This window comes from Triticum aestivum, chromosome 6D, assembly GCF_018294505.1.
Source record: "Triticum aestivum cultivar Chinese Spring chromosome 6D, IWGSC CS RefSeq v2.1, whole genome shotgun sequence".
Classification (NCBI taxonomy): domain Eukaryota; kingdom Viridiplantae; phylum Streptophyta; class Magnoliopsida; order Poales; family Poaceae; genus Triticum; species Triticum aestivum.
The window spans coordinates 323,454,006-323,474,946 of record NC_057811.1 but is presented as its reverse complement, the minus strand read 5'-3'; the positions used below and the strand labels follow the sequence as shown (position 1 = coordinate 323,474,946).

The 20,941-nt window shown below is 49.8% G+C and overlaps 1 protein-coding gene and 1 long non-coding RNA gene across 2 annotated transcripts; one reads left to right on the top strand and one right to left on the bottom strand.

Moving 5' to 3' along the window:
* Positions 1–6,134: 6,134 nt before the first annotated feature.
* LOC123141548 (uncharacterized) lies at positions 6,135–8,238 on the bottom strand. Its single transcript, XR_006470351.1, has 3 exons — positions 7,365–8,238; positions 6,673–7,274; positions 6,135–6,520 (listed from the first exon to the last, which is right to left on the bottom strand). It is a non-coding gene; the product is annotated as an uncharacterized lncRNA (long non-coding RNA).
* Positions 8,239–10,998: 2,760 nt separating this feature from the next.
* LOC123141547 (uncharacterized) lies at positions 10,999–11,898 on the top strand. The gene has a single exon (XM_044560659.1). The coding sequence runs from the start codon at positions 11,152–11,154 to the stop codon at positions 11,671–11,673; it is 522 nt and encodes a 173-aa protein (XP_044416594.1). The 5' UTR covers positions 10,999–11,151; the 3' UTR covers positions 11,674–11,898.
* Positions 11,899–20,941: the final 9,043 nt, after the last annotated feature.

Below are 20,941 nucleotides of genomic sequence, written 5' to 3'. Positions count from 1 at the left end.
CCAATAGCGGAACCTGGATACCCATATTGGCTCCTACATATTCTACGAAGATCTTTATCGATCGAACCGTTATGACAACATACGTAGTTCCCTTTGTCCATCGGTATGTTACTTGCCCGAGATTCGATCGTCGGTATCATCATACCTAGTTCAATCTCGTTAGTGGTAAGTCTCTTTACTTGTTCTGTAATACATCATCCTGTAACTAACTCATTAGTCACTTTGCTTGCAAGGCTTCTTATGATGTGTATTACCGAGAGGGCCCAGAGATACCTCTCCGATACTCGGAGTGACAAATCCTAATCTCGATCTATGCCAACTCAAAAAACACCTTCGGAGATACCTGTAGAGCATCTTTATAATCACCCAGTTACGTTGTGATGTTTGATAGCACACAAGGCATTCCTGCGGTATCCGAGAGTTGCATAATCTCATAGTCGAAGGAATATGTATTTGACATGAAGAAAGCAATAGCAATAAAACTGAACGATCAATATGCTAAGCTAACGGATGGGTCTTGTCCATCACATCATTCTCCTAATGATGTGATCCCGTTATCAAATGACAACTCATGTCCATGGTTAGGAAACCTTAACCATCTTTGATCAACGAGCTAGTCAAGTAGAGGCTCATTAGGGACACGGTGTTTGTTTATATATTCACACATGTACTTAGGTTTCCGATCAATACAATTCTAGCATGAATAATAAACCTTTATCATGAATAAGGAAATATAAAATAACAACTTTATTATTGCTTCTAGGGCATATTTCCTTCATGAAGAACCAAGACGAAAGTTTCAACATCTTCGGTCCACATATTATCCACATTCTCCAACTACGCCATTGATGCCGATGCCATGGAATGCATCCTCATGTATGATTGGTTGCCCTTCATGGGTTTATTTTGATCCATGGATGCAATATAATTTCCTACATCATGCAAGGGTATTACCACATCATCATACATTCCATTAGCACAATTATCGCCCTAAGAGTAAAGATGGCTGATATATACTTGTCATCCTAAATACATGCAAATAGCCGATGGAGTGTTAACATCGTGCTTAGAACAAACTCCGTGCAAATTATTTTTCGGCTCACAAGTTTTGCCGAAAAACAGGGAGGCATGTGTTGACACCAAATTTTGGCACGGTCAAAAACTTAATTAAGTTGGTCTCAAATGGAGAAGTGATCTACATACAAAAGTTATGTATTGTTGACATGAACATCTTTAAAGTTTGGGCCATCGCCATCCGATCTCATCTCAAGGGCCGAAGTTGTGCTCAAAGTACTAGGATTTTGTATGCAGAGTACTGTTCGGTCGATTAAGACTTCAAGACAGCCTCATATGAGAAACGTTTATACACGGATTGTCTTTGTCTTGTCGCAATGATCGATTTTGATATAATAATCGTCTCATTCCGAGGTCGTATGCAAAAATTGGAACCAGTACACAGCGGACCTATCATGAGTAAAAACTGGCCCGGGGCAACACACACCCGTGTGGGTGATGTCTGATGGTTTGCGCAAGTGATTCGGCCCTCAAGGTTGCCTCAAATCGAAAAATGTTCAACACGAAAGTTGTTCGACTCGTCAAAACGGTTAAATCTGCTTTTGGGCGCATCTTCATCCGAGGTCGTTTGTGGTCTGTGAGAGTAAAAAACCGAACTGATGTCTCAGACTTGCCTAAATCCGACTTCGGTTAATTTTGGAGAGATTTGTACGGAATTTGGAGTCCTTTTCTTGTACGGGAAGTCCAGCAGCCTCATAAATATATGAGAGGTGACGGCCGATTGAACAACACACAATCGAACAAATCAATCTACTACCTTTTCGTGTTCATCTAATTTTTATCCCTTTTCCCTTGTATCTTTTTCTCGTTCTTCCTCGTTCTTCAAGATTGGAGGCAGCGAATCCATGAGGCCCTAGAGGCGATCAATTCAACTTAGGGCAGCTCATAGCTGCCGCACGCCCTGAACGGGCCCTCCCAGGCATTGTGGGGTTTCCGGTTTACAAAAGCGCCCGCCGGGCTGCTTGCGTACTGCGCTTCCGGGCCGGTCTCCTTCGACATGAGCTGCGATGCATCACCCCGATGTCGAGGGTACACGGTGACGTGTTCGTATGCGAACACCCACATAAAGCATGGATTATTAGGATATTAATTAGCCCTTAACAATACCATATATGGCACTTATTCCCTCCTGTAAGACACACATAACTTACTAGTCTATAGAGGTGTTGAGATGCAAAAGGAGAAACAAGAGGTATTTTTTAGGGTTAAGGAGAAAAAGAGGTAGGTACTTCAAAGGATTTTGATGTAACTTTTGGTTCTATCAATGATTTTAGCTGTTACGTGTCTTGTACAATAAAGCCTTGGAGTGGGATTTCTAATATAGTTTATTTACTAGAAAAGTAGATATAAACCCTTCTCAAAAATAAATGCAGCGGCAATCGAGCACCAATATAAGTCTAAAACTTAAACTATACTGAACCGGTTCCATTATAAAGAACATAACCATCTAAACTAGTCTCAGATCACGCGCACTAGCTGTTACAAACAGATACTCCCTCCATCTCGAATTAGTTGTCTTAAATTTTTCTAGATATGGATATATGTAATTTTTATTACTCCTGATCTTCTTTATACTGCCATAATTAAAGATGAATAATGACGAGGCTCCCTCAGCATCGTCTCCCGCGAGGCGGCCCGGAGGCCAACCCCAACCCTCGCCGCCGCTCCCTCCCCCTCCTCCTCCCTCGCCGCCGCCCAGGGGTGCGGCCGGGCGAAGCCCTGCTGTTGCCGGCGGCGGCGGGGCCCCTTTGTCTCCCCGCTCGGGCAGTGCTGGCGCGGGCCGGCGTCCCGGGCCGGGTCATGCAGCTGCAGCCGAGCTCCATGGTGGCGCGGCGGGCTGGGGCGGCGCCCTGCCGTCCCTGCCCCCCCCCCCCGCGGCGGGCGGCTAGGCGGGTGGCGCGCGTGTGCCCGAGACGGCGACGACTCCAGTGCGGCCAGATCTGGCAAATGGCGGCGCTGGCTGCGGGCGGAGCGAGCTGCCGGTGGCCACCTCTGTCGTGGCCGCGGCAGGTGGTGGAGGCACCGCGACAGTTGGTGGTGGTGGTGCGGGCCGAAGATTGGAGACGGCGGCCGCGGCGGCTCTTCCGGATCTGGCCTCTCGGCGGCGTGGGCCGCGACGACTAGGGCTGCGGGCGGCGGCCCTGACCGAGGCCCCCTCGGCTGGTCGGGGTGGCGGTGGCTGCGCGGGTGCGTGCCCGGCGGCTGCCGTGGTGGTGGCAGGTTGATTGCGGCGGCGGCCAGATTGTTCTGGCGTCGGCTCGTCTGTAGGCTGCCTGTATCGGCCTTCGACTCCTCTCCTCGGCGTCCGTTCGCTTCTCTCGCCGGTGGGCTGGCCTTCTCACGGCTGCTGTCCATCGACCGTCTCGCACCCGGTGCCGTAGGACCGAGTTGGTCTCGCGCCCGGCAGCAGGACCGGCCGGTCTCGCGCCCGGCAGCAGGACTGCGCTCGTCTCGCGCCCGGCAATAGGACCGGCCCGTCTCGCGCCCGGCGGCAGGACTGCGCTCGTCTCGCACTCGGTGTCGCAGGACGGCTCGATGGAGGCTTGTCGCCGGCCTATTGGGTCTCGGCGCTGGGACCGGCCAGGGGTGCGAAAGGCGGAGCCTTTCCTCCCGTCTCTGCGGTTGGGGTATCGGTGGGGCTCGGAGGACTTGGTGTCAAGGTCTTGGATTCTGGGGCGGCGGCCCTGGTGGTGGTGGCGCGGTGCTCATGGACAGAGCTCGTGCCTCGGTGCTGCCCGGCTGCCACGGCCGTGTTGGCGGCGTGGTAGCCGGGGTGTGGCGTTCGGTGGCGGTGTGTGTTGGCCGGGGTGAAAACCTACTCTATCTTCGGACGGACTGGCGACGGCAAAGATCGCTCCCTTCTTGAAGGCATCGTCGCGGCTATCACTCCCCATCGTGTTGCTTCAGGGGAAACTCTGATCCTCGGATCGGGCGGTGGCGGCGCTCGGTGCCGTATCCTTCCTGAAGGCGCCGCCTTGGAGCCCACGGTTCATCATATGCGGCTTCACTTCTTCGCGGTGTCCACGGATGAAGCTCCCAGCGGCTCGTGTAGTGCTAGGGAGTGTGTTGCTGCGCTCAGCGCCTATGTATCCTGCCTTGCGTGTATGTGCGTTTGTGGTGGGTGCGTGCGGTTGTACTGGGCACTATTGGTCTATGCTTTACTAGTACAATGCCCGTGCGTTGCCACGGGCTCTTGAAATAGTTTGCAAGAGTTATATAAAGATAATGCATGTTAAATTTCACACGTACGGACAATATAACACAGACACAATTATTTAATAATTAAAGTACATTTTTGCAATGTAAATTGCCAAAAAGAAAAATTAACGGCATGTCAATGTAACAAACTTAATGGAGTTCCAACTAAACATCTATTATAAAATTATTAATATCTAGGTTATACGCTTAAGAAATTCTTTCACAATATACGGAAAGTTGTCTTTAGCTTCATTCCCACGATGTTTTAGCAAGTATAATAAAAACTGCTTTCTCAACTCATATCCATCCTGCACAAACAATATATGTAGTTAGTATGAAAATAAGTAACGGACAATACTCACCGCGCAAACCGGCTTGACCCGTTCCACCAGAGCATAAAATGAATCATCGCTAATCATAATTCCCATTAACATCAACCAGTATTCTTGGTGTTTATTACTGTTAGTCAACTGGCATTTCAAGTTTCATTACTGCCTGAAATGAAGGTTATCACTCTAAAATAGCATGGTCATATTAGTGACCGTGCAAACTTCAAGATTTAAAACCGATAAGCAGCCCTTCAAATTGGAAAGGGTGCACGTGCAGCGCACGTAAGTTTAGGAATTTCTTCATCATTTTGATTATCTAAATCAATTTTTTTCATAATAGTTGTCACAATAACATGTTATGTTTAACAAGAATTGGTCTAAACTGAAATTTTATAACAATCCAAAGTCCAATTTCGGCAAACAGCCTCCTCGCTAGCAAGATGTGTCAGCACCATCCAATCGCCATCTCGCAACTGTCATCCTGGTGGTTTGGATTTCTGAATATGTTTGTCTCTTTCCTGCCGCACGCAACACTTTATCTCCATGTCACGCCGAATCTTCTTTTTGGGCTATCATCAGGGGATTTTGCCTACCTAAATATAATTACACACCATGAAGACAAGCTCGAATTGCTGGTGGCTTGGATCGTCTCAACAACACCCAACCAAGAACCAACCGACCAGGCTCGATCCTCTGCAAGGAGGGCATACCAAATCATCTCCTTTTTATCAACACAGATAGAATGTTCAAAACAATGCCATCGTAATCAACATGGGCAAAACATAGCAAAAAATAAGGACATGCTATTGTTCTACGCGAGACAATAAGCAACTTCAGCATCCAGTGTCCCATCATCTACCATGAAGATTGGGAACTCCGTCGTTCCAAGATATGCTTCAATATTTCAATATTTCAAGATTGGGAACTCATTGCATATAACCTTTTTCTTGCTTGTTAGCATAAACCCAGACATTGTCACCCCACAACAGAAAACATTAAGGTTTCAAAACAAAAGAAAACATTTGAACAAAAGAAAGTTAACGTATAGCAGATCTCAACCCATCTTACATCGCAAACTGTTAACCCCAATATTTCATGATCTGAATGGGGGAATTAAGGTTGGATTTTGTCTCTGACGAATCAGATTTCTGGACATTGTCAACATCAAGATTCCATCGCATGGTTTCATAACAATCAACCTGTACATGGATCTCTGATTAAATTCTAGCCACTACCATGAAGCTCCCGGTCAGCAAGAGTTGTATTTTTTCTGTTTAAGCGGGCACCTAGTTTTTCTAATACATGGATGTAATTCTCCCCATGTGGCTCAAAAGAAGCATGATGCCCCTGGGTTCCTGAACCTTGACCCAACGCCACCCATTTATTTGTGACAATTTATGCCCAAATTTATCTCAAACAAAAGGTATGCCCAGATCTGTAACACAAGCAGCTGAACAATTAAAAAATATAAATATCCTAGCCTTCTTTTTCATACGACTCATGAGATTCTACAGCAACAAAAATGATTTTACATTGTTTTTCACACACGCATGAACCAGAGCTGCTAGGCAGCAATATTCCACCATTTGACAATAACTATAACGATAAAGAATGACTACCAGACCATATCCTTTACTACATAATGGAATACTAATGTGCAAACAAATGCCACCATTGCTCCTGAAGTATTCATATCATCGAGTAAGAATGGTTGCATGTTTATCACCTTTTCCAATCCAATGAAACTGATGTTATAACGCATTACACATGCTATGAAAGAAATTGATGAGAACAATATTACATTTGCTCTTACTGCAAATCAACACCAACAAATCTATAATAGGTTCATGCATAAAGCAAGTGAATTTGAAAAAGAAACCAGAACCTTATTAAGTGATCCTAATTCCATGCGAAGTTGCCTAGGAAAAATAGAAGTGGAGGATCAAGGTGGATTCCAAATAATAGTAATATAATACTCCTTCAAGGTAAAAAAATGAAATCTAGTGGGTACAAGCATTTTGAATAATAAACAAAATTAAGATCTAACTATATACGTGCATCATCTACTAACCCTTCAAAATGATGATTTTCATTTGGACCAAGTACATCTCAAGCTGCAAGCACAATAAAATCACCATGGGCTTGGAGCCCACCATCTCTCCACGTTCCTGCATGTGAAGAATTAACCAGTGCCCCAAGTCAGAACTACTGCTAACCTTATTCATGTAGACCTTACTAAAAATTCAGAAAATATGCAGAGTATCCATTTTTGTTAACCTAGCTATCTGCAGTCCAAGACAGAGCGTGACCATAATCCACACTACAACACATGAATATAGCTACCTTATGGGGCATATATGCCTAATCCTCATATCTTCTTGTTTGGAAAAGAGTTGACCATTTGCACATAGTATAGAATGGCGAAGATTGAACATGCTCTCGTACAATTGGGGAATGGTGTGGAGCTCCATAAGCGACGGCGGCGATGCCGGCTACAGTTGTTCTGACAGGAACTAATTTGCTTACTCTTCGTTTTCAGTTAACCACATAGTACTACACTGCCATATACAAAATCAGGAGAGGAAGGTACCTTCTGTACGCCCACTGCACGGGAGAGTTTTGTGGCGGACTGTATACCTGGACACGATAATCTTGTTTCGAAGGAGCGCCCAACTGCGGCATGGAGGTCAGAGAGGGGTGAGAGCCGGACCGGCGTGATTCACACAGTGCAAACCTGATAAACAAAACGCAAAAGTCCAGCACCTGGTTTACTGCAAGGAGCTCGCTGGTGTCCAGATTCAACCCGAGGTAGACTTGCCCATTATCTCGCCCTTCCGCCATCGGATCGGCGGGATGTCCCCTGCTCAGCCGCTCCCGTCGACAGGTACGGCCGTCCGCGACTGCAGGCGTTGTGGCGGCGAGGGACTCTTGGAGATGCGATCGAGCAGCCTACCCCTTGACTTGCAGAGGCAGGAGCTGATACGGACGCCGATCCCACTGAGGGGCCCGGTGGAGTGCTGGTGCGGACTTGATGATTCGACACATGAAGTCGAATAGATCATGGAACCCGGCACCGCCGCCGGCATCAGCGGGGTCCCGTCGCATGGGTCGTGGTCTAGGCTCGGGGGTCGTGTCGACGGCGGCATGGAGGTAAGAGAGGTGAGAGCCTGCTGGCCGTGCCCTTCCTCCCCTCCCTTCCTTCTGTTCTCCCTGGAACCGCAGCAGGCCATGGAGGAGCTCAGCCGCCGCCGTCGTCCCTCCGACTCTCGCCGGAGCCGTCCGTCGTCGACCCGATCCTGCTGCCATCCGCCAGATCCACAGCAGCCCCGCCGGAGCCCACAACTTGGCCATCACCGTTCCCTCGAGATGCCGCCGCCTCCCCGTGTTGACCGCGTCGCTCACCTGCATTCAGGGATCTTTCGATATCGGATTGTGTTTTCCTTTCCTTGGATTAGGAAACGATGTACCGGGGTCGACGCGGGGCGCGCGGAACGTTTGGTACGGCAGAGTTTTCGTCCGCCCAGGTAAATTGCTAAGCGCGTTTTTGGCTCTGGATTAGATTAAATTAAGTGATTCTGATCGTGTGGTTATAATTGAGCTATGTTGTTATGTGTACGTTAGGCTGGGTACACTTAGCGATGTACATGTTTTCTTGTTTAATAAGTAGTAGAGATGGTTTACCTATGAATTTCTTTAAATCCATTATTTGTTTCCTCAAAATCTATTATTTATTTCCTAAAGCAAATTGCATTAATGAGAGAAATTCACTGATTTGGTTAAGGTAGGAAAGAATCTATTATTTGTTTCCTAAAGCAAATTGCATTAATGGAAGAGATCCGTTGATTTGGCTAAGGTAGGAAAGAATCTATCATTTGTTTCCTAAAGCAAATTGCATTTATGAAAGAGATTCGTTGATTTGGCTAAGCTAGGAAAGTTAGATCCGTGATCTTTTGTCATTACGAAAGTGTTGAAAATAAACCGTATTAAATCCATTATTTGTTTCCTGAAAATCTATTATTTATTTCCTAAAGCAAATTGCATTAATGAGAGAAATTCATTGATTTGGTTAAGGTAGGAAAGAATCTATTATTTGTTTCCTAAAGCAAATTGCATTAATGGAAGAGATCCGTTGATTTGGTTAAGGTAGGAAAGAATATATTATTTGTTTCCTAAAGCAAATTGCATTAATGGAAGAGATCCGTTGATTTGGCTAAGGTAGGAAAGAATCTATCATTTGTTTCCTAAAGCAAATTGCATTTATGAAAGAGATTCGTTGATTTGGCAAAGCTAGGAAAGTTAGATCCGTGATCTTTTGTCATTAGGAAAGTGTTGAAAATAAACCGTATTAAACCCATTATTTGTTTCCTGAAAATCTATTATTTATTTCCTAAAGCAAATTGCATTAATGAGAGAAATTCACTGATTTGGTTAAGGTAGGAAAGAATCTATTATTTGTTTCCTAAAGCAAATTGCATTAATGGAAGAGATCCGTTGATTTGGCTAAGGTAGGAAAGAATCTATTATTTGTTTCCTAAAGCAAATTGCATTTATGAAAGAGATTCGTTGATTTGGCTAAGCTAGGAAAGTTAGATCCGTGATCTTTTGTCATTAGGAAAGTGTTGAAAATAAACCGTACCGGACTACCAACTCCTCCATTAGGTTTTTTTTCGCTGGTTAATCTTGGTAGGTCTTTTTTCGTTGGTTAACCTTCGTAGGTCTATTTTTTTGGTACGTGGATGGGTGCGGGTTGGGGCCTCAGGAGGAGGTTTTTTCGGTTTCTGGTGGATAAGTCAGAGGTGGGAGGAGGTACCCAAAAAAACCATGAAAGGTGGGACTAAAAAAACCTGGAAGCGAGACTACCAACTGCTCCATTAGGAGTAGAGATATATAAAGCGGGGCGAAAGCCTTTTTCGATAAGATGAATAATCAGAAGTTTTTCCGCAATTTTTTTTGAGACGGAGGTAATATTACACGTTAGCATGTTACACCCAATCACCTAGATGGCCAAATGTGAGACGTGTAAGATAGACAACCACGCCATTCATCTTCTTCTCGTCCTTCTTTTACTAAGGCTTGCTTTTCGGCGCAGCGGATGGATGGATAAAGCAGCAAACTGATGGAGCAGCTTTCACGTCATACACCGTGTGCCGACGTGCACGTGCGGTCCGGACGAAGATTACATGGAGTCTTCGAGCAACCCTTCTTACGCGATGACACCATCGCAACCTCGAGTGCATGGACCAGCGCGTAGCTCTCGTCTCTAGCCTGGCACGCCTGTCGACCCGCCAATGCCAGCCACTTAACCGTTGAAACGCCGGTATCATATTCAGCACTCCACAAATGAGAGGCCCTCGGTGCCCTCTACGTCTCTTCGGTAAAAGCATGGCAGCGCTGCGCGCATGGCTCCAAAGTCCAAGCGCACGCAGGGCATACGGTACTGTCCGTGTTAATCTTCGTGCACCCTACGAAGCGTACACGAGCGGGTCGCCCATGTGGCCGAGCGGTCCCGGCCCACTCCCGAGGCGACACGTACGCCCATATCCGCGTGGCGACCGGGTCTACGGCTCTCGTCGCATGCGTCCGCTCTAGTCGATCATCATGCATGCATGCATGCATGCAGGCAGGCAGGGCAGGGCCAAAGTTGCCAACAGATAACGATCCGGCACGTACGTGTGCGTGCGCGGCATCGATTGATATATGGAGTCTGGGACCCATGCATGGCCTGCCTGGAGCATCAATTGTGGCTGACATTCATTACTAACGGGCCTTAAATTTGTCGCGGAGAAAAGCTGGTGTGCAATCCTCGACGTTCGTCGTGTGATCTAGACACATGTACGTCTATGTGCATCTCGCTCCAGCCAAAAGCAATTCCAGGATATCGCTGACACAGCGGATGTTACTAACACGTATGCTTCTGTAAAGATGTCAACCAGGACGAGATAATCCAACATGTGTGACTAGGCCAACTTCCATATGGAGATTGAACAAACACTTGCTATTGATCGCTCCCTGAGAGCCAGATTAGAGAGCAAGTTGCCAAGAAACTCTTCTATAGTTTCCGGGCGCGGCACGGATAAGACTTTCTGATCATGTAGGACTGAATTGCTGCGTTTCTTATCCAGAAAGAAAATCACTAGGCCCACTACGTTAGCAGCTGCCAATAGCAACGCGCCAGCACCACCCGAAATCCTGTTAACCACACAAAACACCTACGTACGTGGCGGTTTGACACCGCGAAGAGGTTTGGGACCCAGCTGGCAGTGGCACGGCGGAGATATCATCCACGTAGCATTCCAAAACGTCAAGGGTGAAACGGTCATTCCATAAAACGGCCTTATCCACTTCCTCCGCTTTCTGCTCTCGGCCTTCCGGCTCATATAAATCCCAGCGCAACCACCAGCGCACGCCTTCCTTCCTACCTTCTACCCGCCGCGGCTCCGCAGGTCTTCAACTTCCTCGCCTCCTTGCGCGATCTGCTTCACGTTTCCCCTCACCGCCCCATTCGCGCTGCACGTTTGCACGGCGAGCAGGCACGGACGGCACGGCCGCAATGGCGAGGAGCACGCGGTCGGTGGCGACAGAGCGCGCCTACCACCACTTCGCGCCGGCGTCGACGCGCGGCCTCACGGGGTACCCGGCCACGGCAGGCGGCCCCGTCACGGCGGACGAGTTCGACGAGTCAGACGTCTGGGGTTCGTTCAACCCGGCAGAGGAGGCCGAACAACCGGCAAGGTCGGGCGCCGAGCTACCCCGGGTCCGCGCAGTCCCGGCTGCCCGTCCCGGGAGGAAGACCAAGCCGATGGGCGGGGGCGGCGCCGCGCACGGGTCGCTGCCCGTGGCCATACCGGACTGGTCCAAGATCCTTGGGGATGAGTACCAGGGGCACCAGGCCGGGGACTGGGAGCTGGACGACGCGGACGACGAGGACGTCGAGGGCGCCCCGGTGGTGCCACCGCACGAGCTGGCGTGGCGGCGCCGGGCCGCATCGCTGTCGGTGAACGACGGGATGGGGGTCGGCAGGATGCTCAAGGTCCGGGACGCGGTCTGGAAGAAGACAGGGTTCCAGGCCTGACGCGCTCGGGCCGGCGTCGTCGCCCGCCACTACTAGCTGTTTTCTTTTGACAGATCGATTCGGATAAAGCTAGCTACTAGCGTTTCTACAAGTTGGTTGTTTTGACAGAGCTTTGGCCTCCGGCGTAGAGAGAGGAGTGAAAACTGATGAGTGATCATTGTTCTTCGATTGTTCGTCCCTGCTGTGCAGTGTTTTCCGGAGAGAACGCGGAATGTTTTCTGATCCTGCGCAATTTTTTTTTGTGTAGCACCACGCAAGGGATAGAGCAGCTACTGCTAATTGTGCTTACAGCAGCTAAATGATTTGTCGAGGGGATGATCAGTGGGCGACTTTTTCTTCGAGAGTGTTGTCCTTATCTGTGCATCAGCACGGCCATCATCGGTGATTGCCAAATTTCACCAACCACATAAGCGAATATGCCAAAAGCTATGTTGCGCCAACTGATTGGACAAAACAACTGGCGGTTGTTACACTATCAGCAAGAATACGCTGGCCAAAAAGTCAAGCCAATGATGCTCGTACCAGCGAAATTTCTGGCCGGCTTACTGAACGTGTACGTTATTGCCCTGTACTACAACAGTGCAGTGGATGGATTGTCGTTGCCCGTTCACTCACCAGTGGACCGTGTATATCTTTCGGGGCCACGTACAAAACTTCCAAACAAAAAACCAAAGTAAGTAACGGTCCTGAGAGCAACTCCAACGGGGCGATCTATTCCGTCCTGTTAGGGATATAACTATTGGAGTTAACCCGCCCAGAAGGGGGTCGGGTTAAGCCCATGGCGGTTTAACAAGGCAAAACTCAGGAGGATGCTGAAGACAATTCACTGCACATTGCTTGAAGGCCTGAAGCCCAAAGGCGACTTAAGGCCCAATTAGTGTAAACCGCCATATGTGTATGACTTGTATTATAAGGCATGTACAATTAGTCACCGAGCCGGACACGTTGTCTACGAGCCGGCCGGGACTCCGTGAGTGTGACACCCCCGATTTGACCGTACACTAATCATGCACGCAAATGTGTACGATCAAGATCAGGGACTCACGGGAAGATATCACAACACAACTCTAAAACATAAATAAGTCATACAAGCATCATAATACAAGCCAGGGGCCTCGAGGACTCGAATACAAGTGCTCGATCACAGACGAGTCAGCGGAAGCAACAATATCTGAGTACAGACATAATCTAAACAGGGTTAATTAACTAATTAATTAATTATTTTTATTTTATTTTTAGTTTATTTATTTATTTATATATTATTATTCTTTTTAATTCCTTTTTTTCTTTTTCTTTTTTATTACGTTCTGGGCGCGGGGGCCCACCTGTCTGTGGCCCATAGGGGGTTCGGGCCCAGGGGCAGTGGCTCAGGGGCGCGGGGCCCCACCTGGCAGTGACCCAGGGGCCACAGGCGGCGCGGGCGCGGCGCGCGTGTGCGGCGCGGGCGCGGGCGCACGAGCGTGGGCGTGGGCGACTGGCGCCCGTAGCCTGCCCGGGGCAGGGCGGGGCCGTGGCCATGGCGGGGGGTTGCCGCAGCGGGGCACGAGGGCCATGGCGGGCGGAGGCGGGGCGAGCGGCGAGCGCCGTGCGGGGCGGAGGAAGTGGCCGAGCGCGGCCACGGTGGGCGCGCGTGGTCGCAGGGGGAGCCGGGGGAGGGGGGTGCGCCGCTCGCAGCGACGACACCGCGCGGTGAGCACGGACGGGACGAGGGAGCAGCGGGACGGTGCGGCGATGAGCGTGGTTGTGTCCGCGCCGGCGCGCGCGTGCACGACTGCGCGAGGAGCTGACGCGGGCAGGGGGGAGAGAGGAGGAGAGGCCGGGGCCTCACCGGCGGTCGTGGGGACAAGGCAGTGGGGCGCGAGGGAGAAACGGGGACGACGGCGTCGGTGGTGAAGCAGGCCGGCGGGGGAGCGCTCCGGCGACGGCGTCCAGGCACGTGGCGCGGCTCGATCCGTCGGCTTCGGGGCCGGTGACAAGGCGAGGCGCCTGCGTCAAGGAGTGGGGCGGCGCGGTCGCCGGGGAGAGGTGGCGAGGTCGGGACGAGGCCGACGGGGCGCGCGGGGCGTCGGGGGCGAGCGGGGCGATGCGGTCGTCGGGGCGGCGTCGCCCCGATTGGATCGGGGGAGTGGGGGGAGAGAGAGCGAGAGGGGGTGGGGGAGTGGGGGTGGATCGGGCTAGGGTTTGCTGGGGGGTGGATAAGGGGAGAGTGGGGGTGGGCCGGCCGGCTGGGCCTTTGCCCAGTTGGGCTGGCCAGCTGGGCCACAGTTGGCCCAGTGGGGGGGCTTCTCTTTTCTTTTCTTCTGTTTTCTGTTTTGCATTCCTTTTATTATTTCTCTTTTCTGTTTTATTTTATTTTAAATTATCTAGGCATTTTATAAAAATGTGTTTATTACACCATATTTACTTATCCAAAATATGGCACCTCCCGAACATTTTGTTTTAAATTTTGAAAAACTTTTATTGTTGGCATTAATTGAATTTAAATTATGAAACGGTTTTGAATCATTGCATGGTTAACAACAGTAACCAAAGTGACGTGGCATGATTAGCGTGGGATTACTGTAGCATGATTATCCGGGCGTTACAGTGAGCCGCCGGGTGTCAACCTCTGTATATAAAGGAACAACCCGACGGCGACTTAGGACAGAAAAAGAGAGATCGAAAGCTAGGTCAAGCGTATTCGCTCCCTGATAATCGAGACATAAGCAATACCACCTCAAACTGGATTAGGCTTTTACCTTCACCACAAGGGGCCGAACCAGTATAAATTTCCTGTGTCCTTTGTCCCGCTTAACACCTTTAAGCTAACCAAGTTGCGATGGCTCCACGACTAAGTCCTCACACTAGGACATCTGCCGTGACAATTCCATGACAGTTGGCGCCCACCGTGGGGCTAGCGCACGGTGGTTTCGAGTTCTTACAAGGCAACTTTGAAGGGATCAAGGGATACGCCGTGGGCCGGATGACCAAGAGTCGTCGCGACAAGCTCTACATCGACGACGCAGGCTGGGGCCCGAGGCCGGCTCAATCGAGTACGGGTACCGGGTCCCCTTCGGCGGAATTCACGTCTTCATCGGCAAGATCGGCGAACCGGGCCCTGAGCCGGACATCTGCACCGACATCATCGAGACGGCTCAGCGTGCACGACCCGCCCGGGTTCAACCCACCGGGAGGCGTGCCTTCGTGAGATTCATCCACGGAGGAGAATTTGAGGAAGGATCCATGTCTGCTGGTAAGACGGCCATCTATTCTGATGGTGAGTCGTCCACGGGTGAGACTACTTCATTGTATCAACTGCAGGACGGCAGGCTTGGGGGCTGTTCCGATGGCGACAGTATTCCACCCCTATGAGCCGCTGAACCGGGTCGCGATTTTCATGGCCGGTACGCAGTCAGTACAGAATTCTTCGACGACAACGGCGATGGTTTCCGGGTCAGCAACGGCGATGGCGGCCGGCGCAGGAGGCCCCGCGCGCACGCCGGCTCAGGTCCTGTCCGACTTATTGGACACGTTGACCACATTGTTGGCAACAGAGGTTAACCCGACAAATCAAGCTTAGCATAACGCGGAGGTTGCAAAGCTGCGGGATGAGATAGCTCAGGCCAAGGAAGATTTAGCAGATGAGGGTGCTAGGATGATTGCGGAGCGAGCCGCTCTGGATGCCCAGGCACAACGGATCCAGGCTGATTCCTTCCGGCTCTCATTGGATCAGAATGCTTCAAACGACGTCATGAGGAGAAGACACCGGACTCGTTTGCCTCTGGTTTATGAGGCGAGGAACCTCTTCAACACACCTGGTGCGGGGACCAGTGACCCGCCAGGGGTAAACCGGGTGATAGCCGCCCTGGGACTGGAGTGCCGGCTCAACCACGCACGACGGATCCGCCTCGTCAGAACAATGTCCCACCACAACATGTGCCGACACCACCGGGTCATTACTCTAACCCCTTGGATAACATGATCGCCGCGGCGTCACGATTGGCGACTCTCCCAGTTGAAGGAGAGTCTCCAGCTGCGGTTGAAACACGGAGGGCTAGAGAGCTTCTTCAGACGACATTGGTTCAGCAGGAGGCTTATTCTTACAGCCGTGAGAGGATCCATTCAACCCCCCGCCCAAGCCGGAGTTATAGTAGACACATGGACTCCCCAGCAGTGTCAAGCAGTGAGCAGCGTCGTAACCTGCCCCGTGGACATGACCCGCCCCGTAATACTCAGGTCCTGATGGATCGGGATAGAGCACGTCGGGAGGCTGAGCTGGCGGCTCAGTACGCGGCTCATCAACCATTGCCGGTTTATCTGACGGCTTCGGTGGAAGCAGGCGTGACTTCTAGAAGCACGGGTGTACCATGTTTAGTACTGGCTCTGCATAATGAGCGTCTGCCCAAGGATTTCAAAGGACCTCGTAAGGTGCCCAACTACACAGCCGACTTACCCCCTGAGGCCTGGATTGAAAGTTATGAGATGGCCATGGAACTGCTGGACGTCAGCGACACCGCGTGTGCTAAATATTTCATCATGATGTTGGATGGGATGGCTCGTACTTGGCTAAAGGGACTGCCTGTCAATTTAATTCGATCGTGGGCTGAGTTGAAGGCCCGGTTCATCCAGAATTTTAAAGACACGTGCAAACAGCCCATGTCGATTGTGGATTAGATGCCTGTGCTCAAGAGGAGGGCGAGTCAACAACCCATTGGGTGCGCCAGGTCAAAGACATCCTACATTCATCGGATAACATTAATGCCGGCTCTGCGGTCCTCATGTTAGAGAAGAATTGTCATTTTTGCCTCTTAAACAGAAGTTAGGGCGGCTCAAGCGCCACTGCAATGATATGGGGGAGCTGATGGCGGCTCTAATTAAGTATGCCAACTCTGATAGTACCAAGGACCCCGAGTCTGATGATGAAAAGCTGGGAAAGGGAAAGAAGAGTGGCAACACTAAAGGCCAGCATCATAACCCGGCGAGTCGGGGGGGGAATGGTAAACGCAAGGCTGATAATAATGCGGATTTTGTGGCCAATACCAACACGCAGAACAATGGTCAGCGTCGAAAAGGAAAGCCACCTCCTCGGGCAGGAGGGTCAGGTATAAATCTGGAACAGATGTTGAATCAGCCTTGCCCGGAGCATGGTTCACGGGAAAGGCCTTCCATGCACCTTTGGAAGGACTGCCACATTATGAAGGAGTTCAAAAATTCCGACTTGTTCCAGTACAATCATGGGCCAGGCGGCGGCTCCGGTTCCGGTCCTCATGGCCCGGGTTACGGTGGTGGCAGTTCTAATTCCGGTTTTCAGGGTCACCAAAGCAATCAAGGCAATCAGGGCGGTTATCATCAACAGTCCGGTCAGGGGAATCAGCAACAACAATCTGGATATCAAAGTAACCCGAAGCAACTGAATAATGGGCAGTACCACGTCTTCACCACAAGTTTATGCAAGCGGGATCAAAAGCTCCATAAAAGGGTTGTGAATGACGTTGAGCCGGCAGTTCCCCGTTACTTGAGATGGTCTGAGCAGCCCATTGTGTGGAGTCGTGAGGATCACCCGCCCCGGGTTGACAATCCGGGTCACTTGGCTTTGGTAGTAGCGCCTCAGGTTGGAGGATATAAATTCACTAAGGTGCGCATGGACGGAGGTAGCAGCATCAATATCCTTTATTATGAAACCTCCATCGCATGGGGTTGACGGATAAAAGTCTTAAACCGTCAAACACTGTCTTTCACGGTGTGGTGCCTGGTAAGTCGGCATACCCGGTTGGTAAAATAGCTCTGGAGGTTGCATTTGGGGATGATTCTGATTCCAGGTCCGAGACGTTGACCTTTGAAGTGGTGAAGATCAAGAGCCCTTATCATTCCCTGTTTGGACGGCCGGCTTAAGCTAAGTTCATGGCAAGGCCTTGTTAGGTTTATCTGCAGCTCAAAATGCCGGGTCACAAGGGTACCATTACGGTGCATGGAAGCCGGAAGATAGCTTTGGAGTGCGAAGAAGGTGATGCAGCCTATGCTGAGTCTGTCTGCGCAATAGAGGAGTTGAAGTTTTATAAAGACAATGTTGACCCGGTAGACATGACATCTTTGAAAAAGCCAACTATGGAGCATGACCCGGTTTTGAAGTTTAAGTCGGCAGACGACACCAAACTGATTGATTTCGTTCCTGGCGATTCATCCAAGTAATTCAGCATCAGTGCTAATCTGGATCCAAAATAGGAAAGCGCACTCATCGAGTTCATCCGTGAGAACCGAGACATCTCTGCATGGAAACCTTCTGACATGCCGGGTGTACCGAGAGAACTCGCTGAGCACACTCTCAATATTGATCCGAAGTTTAAGCCGGTCAAGCAGTTTCTTCGGTGTTTCAATGAAGAAAGTCCCAAGGCCATCGGTGAAGAAGTAGCCCTGCTCTTGGCGGCTGGGTTCATTGTTGAAGTCTTTCATCCGGAGTGGTTGGCTAACCCGGTGCTGGTGCTTAAGAAGAACGGCACTTGGCGTATGTGTGTGGATTACACGGACTTAAATAAGCTTGTCCGGCTAACCCTTTTGCTCTCCCTCGTGTTGATCAAATTATTGATGCTACGGCGGGTTGTGAGCGTTTGAGCTTTTTGGATGCTTATTCTGGTTATCATCAGATCAAAATGGAAGTTAAGGACCAGGAGAAGACAGCTTTCATTACTCCATTTGGAGCCTTCTGCTATGTGTCCATGCCTTTTGGGTTCAAGAGTGCCCAGGCAACTTACCAACAGTGTGTGCAAAACTTCCTTCATAACCAAATCGGGCCTAATGTTCATGCTTATGTGGATTACATTGGGGTGAAATCCAAAGAGAAAGAAACCTTGATTGATGATTTAAAGGAGACCTTTGATAATCTCCGGGTTTATAAGATGATGCTTAACCCGGCCAAGTGTGTTTTGGTGTCCCGGCTGGTAAGCTTTTGGGTTTTCTAGTTTCCAATAGAGGCATCGAGGCTAACCCGGAAAAGATCAAAGCTATTACTTCCTTGGCTAAGCTGGCATGTGTCAATGATGTTCAACGTCTGGCAGGTTGTATTGTGGCTTTAAGCCGGTTCATAAGCCGGTTGGGTGAGAAGGCTATACCGCTATACCAGATGATGAAGAAAACAGATCACTTTGTCTGGAGTGATGCTGCTAATCAAGCATTTGAGGACTTGAAGAAACAGTTGGCTGAGCTGCCCGTTCTGGCTGCTCCCATTGATAAGGAGCCTTTGCTGTTATATGTGGCTGCCAATAGCCGAGCTGTTAGTGTAGCCATTGTGGTGGAAAGGAAGGAGACAGGCAAGGAATATCCGGTTCAACGGCCGGTTTACTATATCAGTGAGGTCCTTATTGAGTTCAAACAGCGATATCCACATTGGCAGAAGCTTGTGTATGGGGTTTTCATGGCTAGCCGAAAGCTTAAGCAATATTTTTGGGTCATCCTATCACTGTGGTTAGTTCTGCCCCCTTGGGGGATATCATTCAAAACAGAGAAGCCACAGGTCGGGTAGCCAAGTGGGCCATTGAGCTTGGGCCTCATGGTTTAAAATATGTGCCTCGTACAGCCATCAAATCTCAAGCACTTGTGGATTTTATCAATGACTCGACAGAATTGCAGATGCCTGAAGAGAAGTCGGATAACACGTATTGGACTATTCACTTTGATGGGTCCAGGCAGTTGGAAGGCTCGGGGGCTGGAGTTGTGTTAACGTCCCCACGAGGTGATAAATTTTCTTATGTTCTCCGACTGATGTTCCCTTGTACTAACAATGCAGCTGAGTATGAGGCCTTACTCCATGGTCTTCAGATGGCTAAGGAGATGAGCTTAAGCCGGGTGAGGTGTTTCGGCGACTCAGATCTGGTGGCTCACCAAGTTTCGGGCACTTGGGATTCCAAGGACCCACTCATGGCGGCTTACCGTCGAGAGGTTGATGCTATTGTGGGTCACTTTAAGGGTTATCAAGTTGAACATGTTGATCGCAGGAAAGATGAGGCGGCTGATGCTTTAAGCCAGCTAGGGTCTCAGCGTAAGCCCGTGCCGCCTAACACTTTCCTGGACATTCTGCATAACCCTTCTGTCAAATTGCCTACAGAGGAAGATCTGGCTATTCCTGACCCGGAAGCACAATTGGTGGCGGCTCTTCATGCGATTTCTGATTGGACAATTCCATATTTGGCTTACATGACCCGAGGCGAGTTACCTGAGGATGAAACTTTGGCCAGGAAAATAACCCGGCGGTCCAAGTCAATGACTATTGTTCATGGAGAGCTTCATCATCGCAGTGTCACAGGGGCGTTTCAAAGTTTTATCTCTCCAGAAGAGGGTCGTGAGATTCTGCGTGAAATTCATGAAGGCGATTGTGGCCATCATGCCGGCTCTAAGTCTCTTGTGGCTAAGGCCTTTCGTCACGGATTTTATTGGCTAACGGCTCACGCTGATGCTGAGGATCTAGTCAGTAAATGTGATGGTTGTCAGAAATTTTCACGACGAGCTCATGTGCCGGCTCAAGAATGGAGGATGATTCCAATTACTTGGCCGTTTGCAGTCTGGGGGCTTGATATGCTTGGGCCTTTCAAATGGCCCAAAGATAAGAAGACACACCTCTTGGTGGCGGTTGACAAATTTACAAAGTGGGTTGAGGCAGAGCCGGTCAGTAAATGTGACGCGGCGACAGTGGTTCAGTTCATCAAGAAGGTGATTTTCCGTTTTGGCTTTCCCCACAGTATCATAACTGATAATGGCACTAATCTATCCAAGGGTGCTATGAATTTTTTTTGTCAACGTGAGCATATCCGGCTTGATGTATCATCAGTGGCTCACCCCCAGTCTAATGGTCAAGCCGAGAGAGCCAATCAGGAGATCTTAAAAGGCATCAAGCCCCGTCTTATGGTTCCCTTGCAAAGGACGCCGGGTTGTTGGGTGGAAGAGTTACCTTCAGTGATATGGAGTATTAATACTACCCCCAACAGATCTACGGGTTACACGCCTTTCTTCATGGTTTATGTAGCAGAAGCGGTTCTCCCTAGTGACATCTGTCACGACTCGCCCCGTGTGGCGGCTTATGTTGAAGCTGATAATGAAAAGGCACATCAGGGTGCACTTAACCTATTGGATGAGGAGCGGGACCTTGCGGCGACTCGTTCAGTGATTTACCAGTAGGATCTGCGTCGTTATCACAGCCGCCGGGTTAAAACCGGAACTTTTCAAAAGGTGATCTGGTGCTCCGGCTTATCCAGGATCAAACTGATATGCACAAGTTATCCCCACCTTGGGAGGGACCCTT

Bases quoted from the DNA above. Each gene is read 5' to 3' on its own strand.
- LOC123141547 (XM_044560659.1), top strand. From the start codon at position 11,152: ATGGCGAGGAGCACGCGGTCGGTGGCGACAGAGCGCGCCTACCACCAC.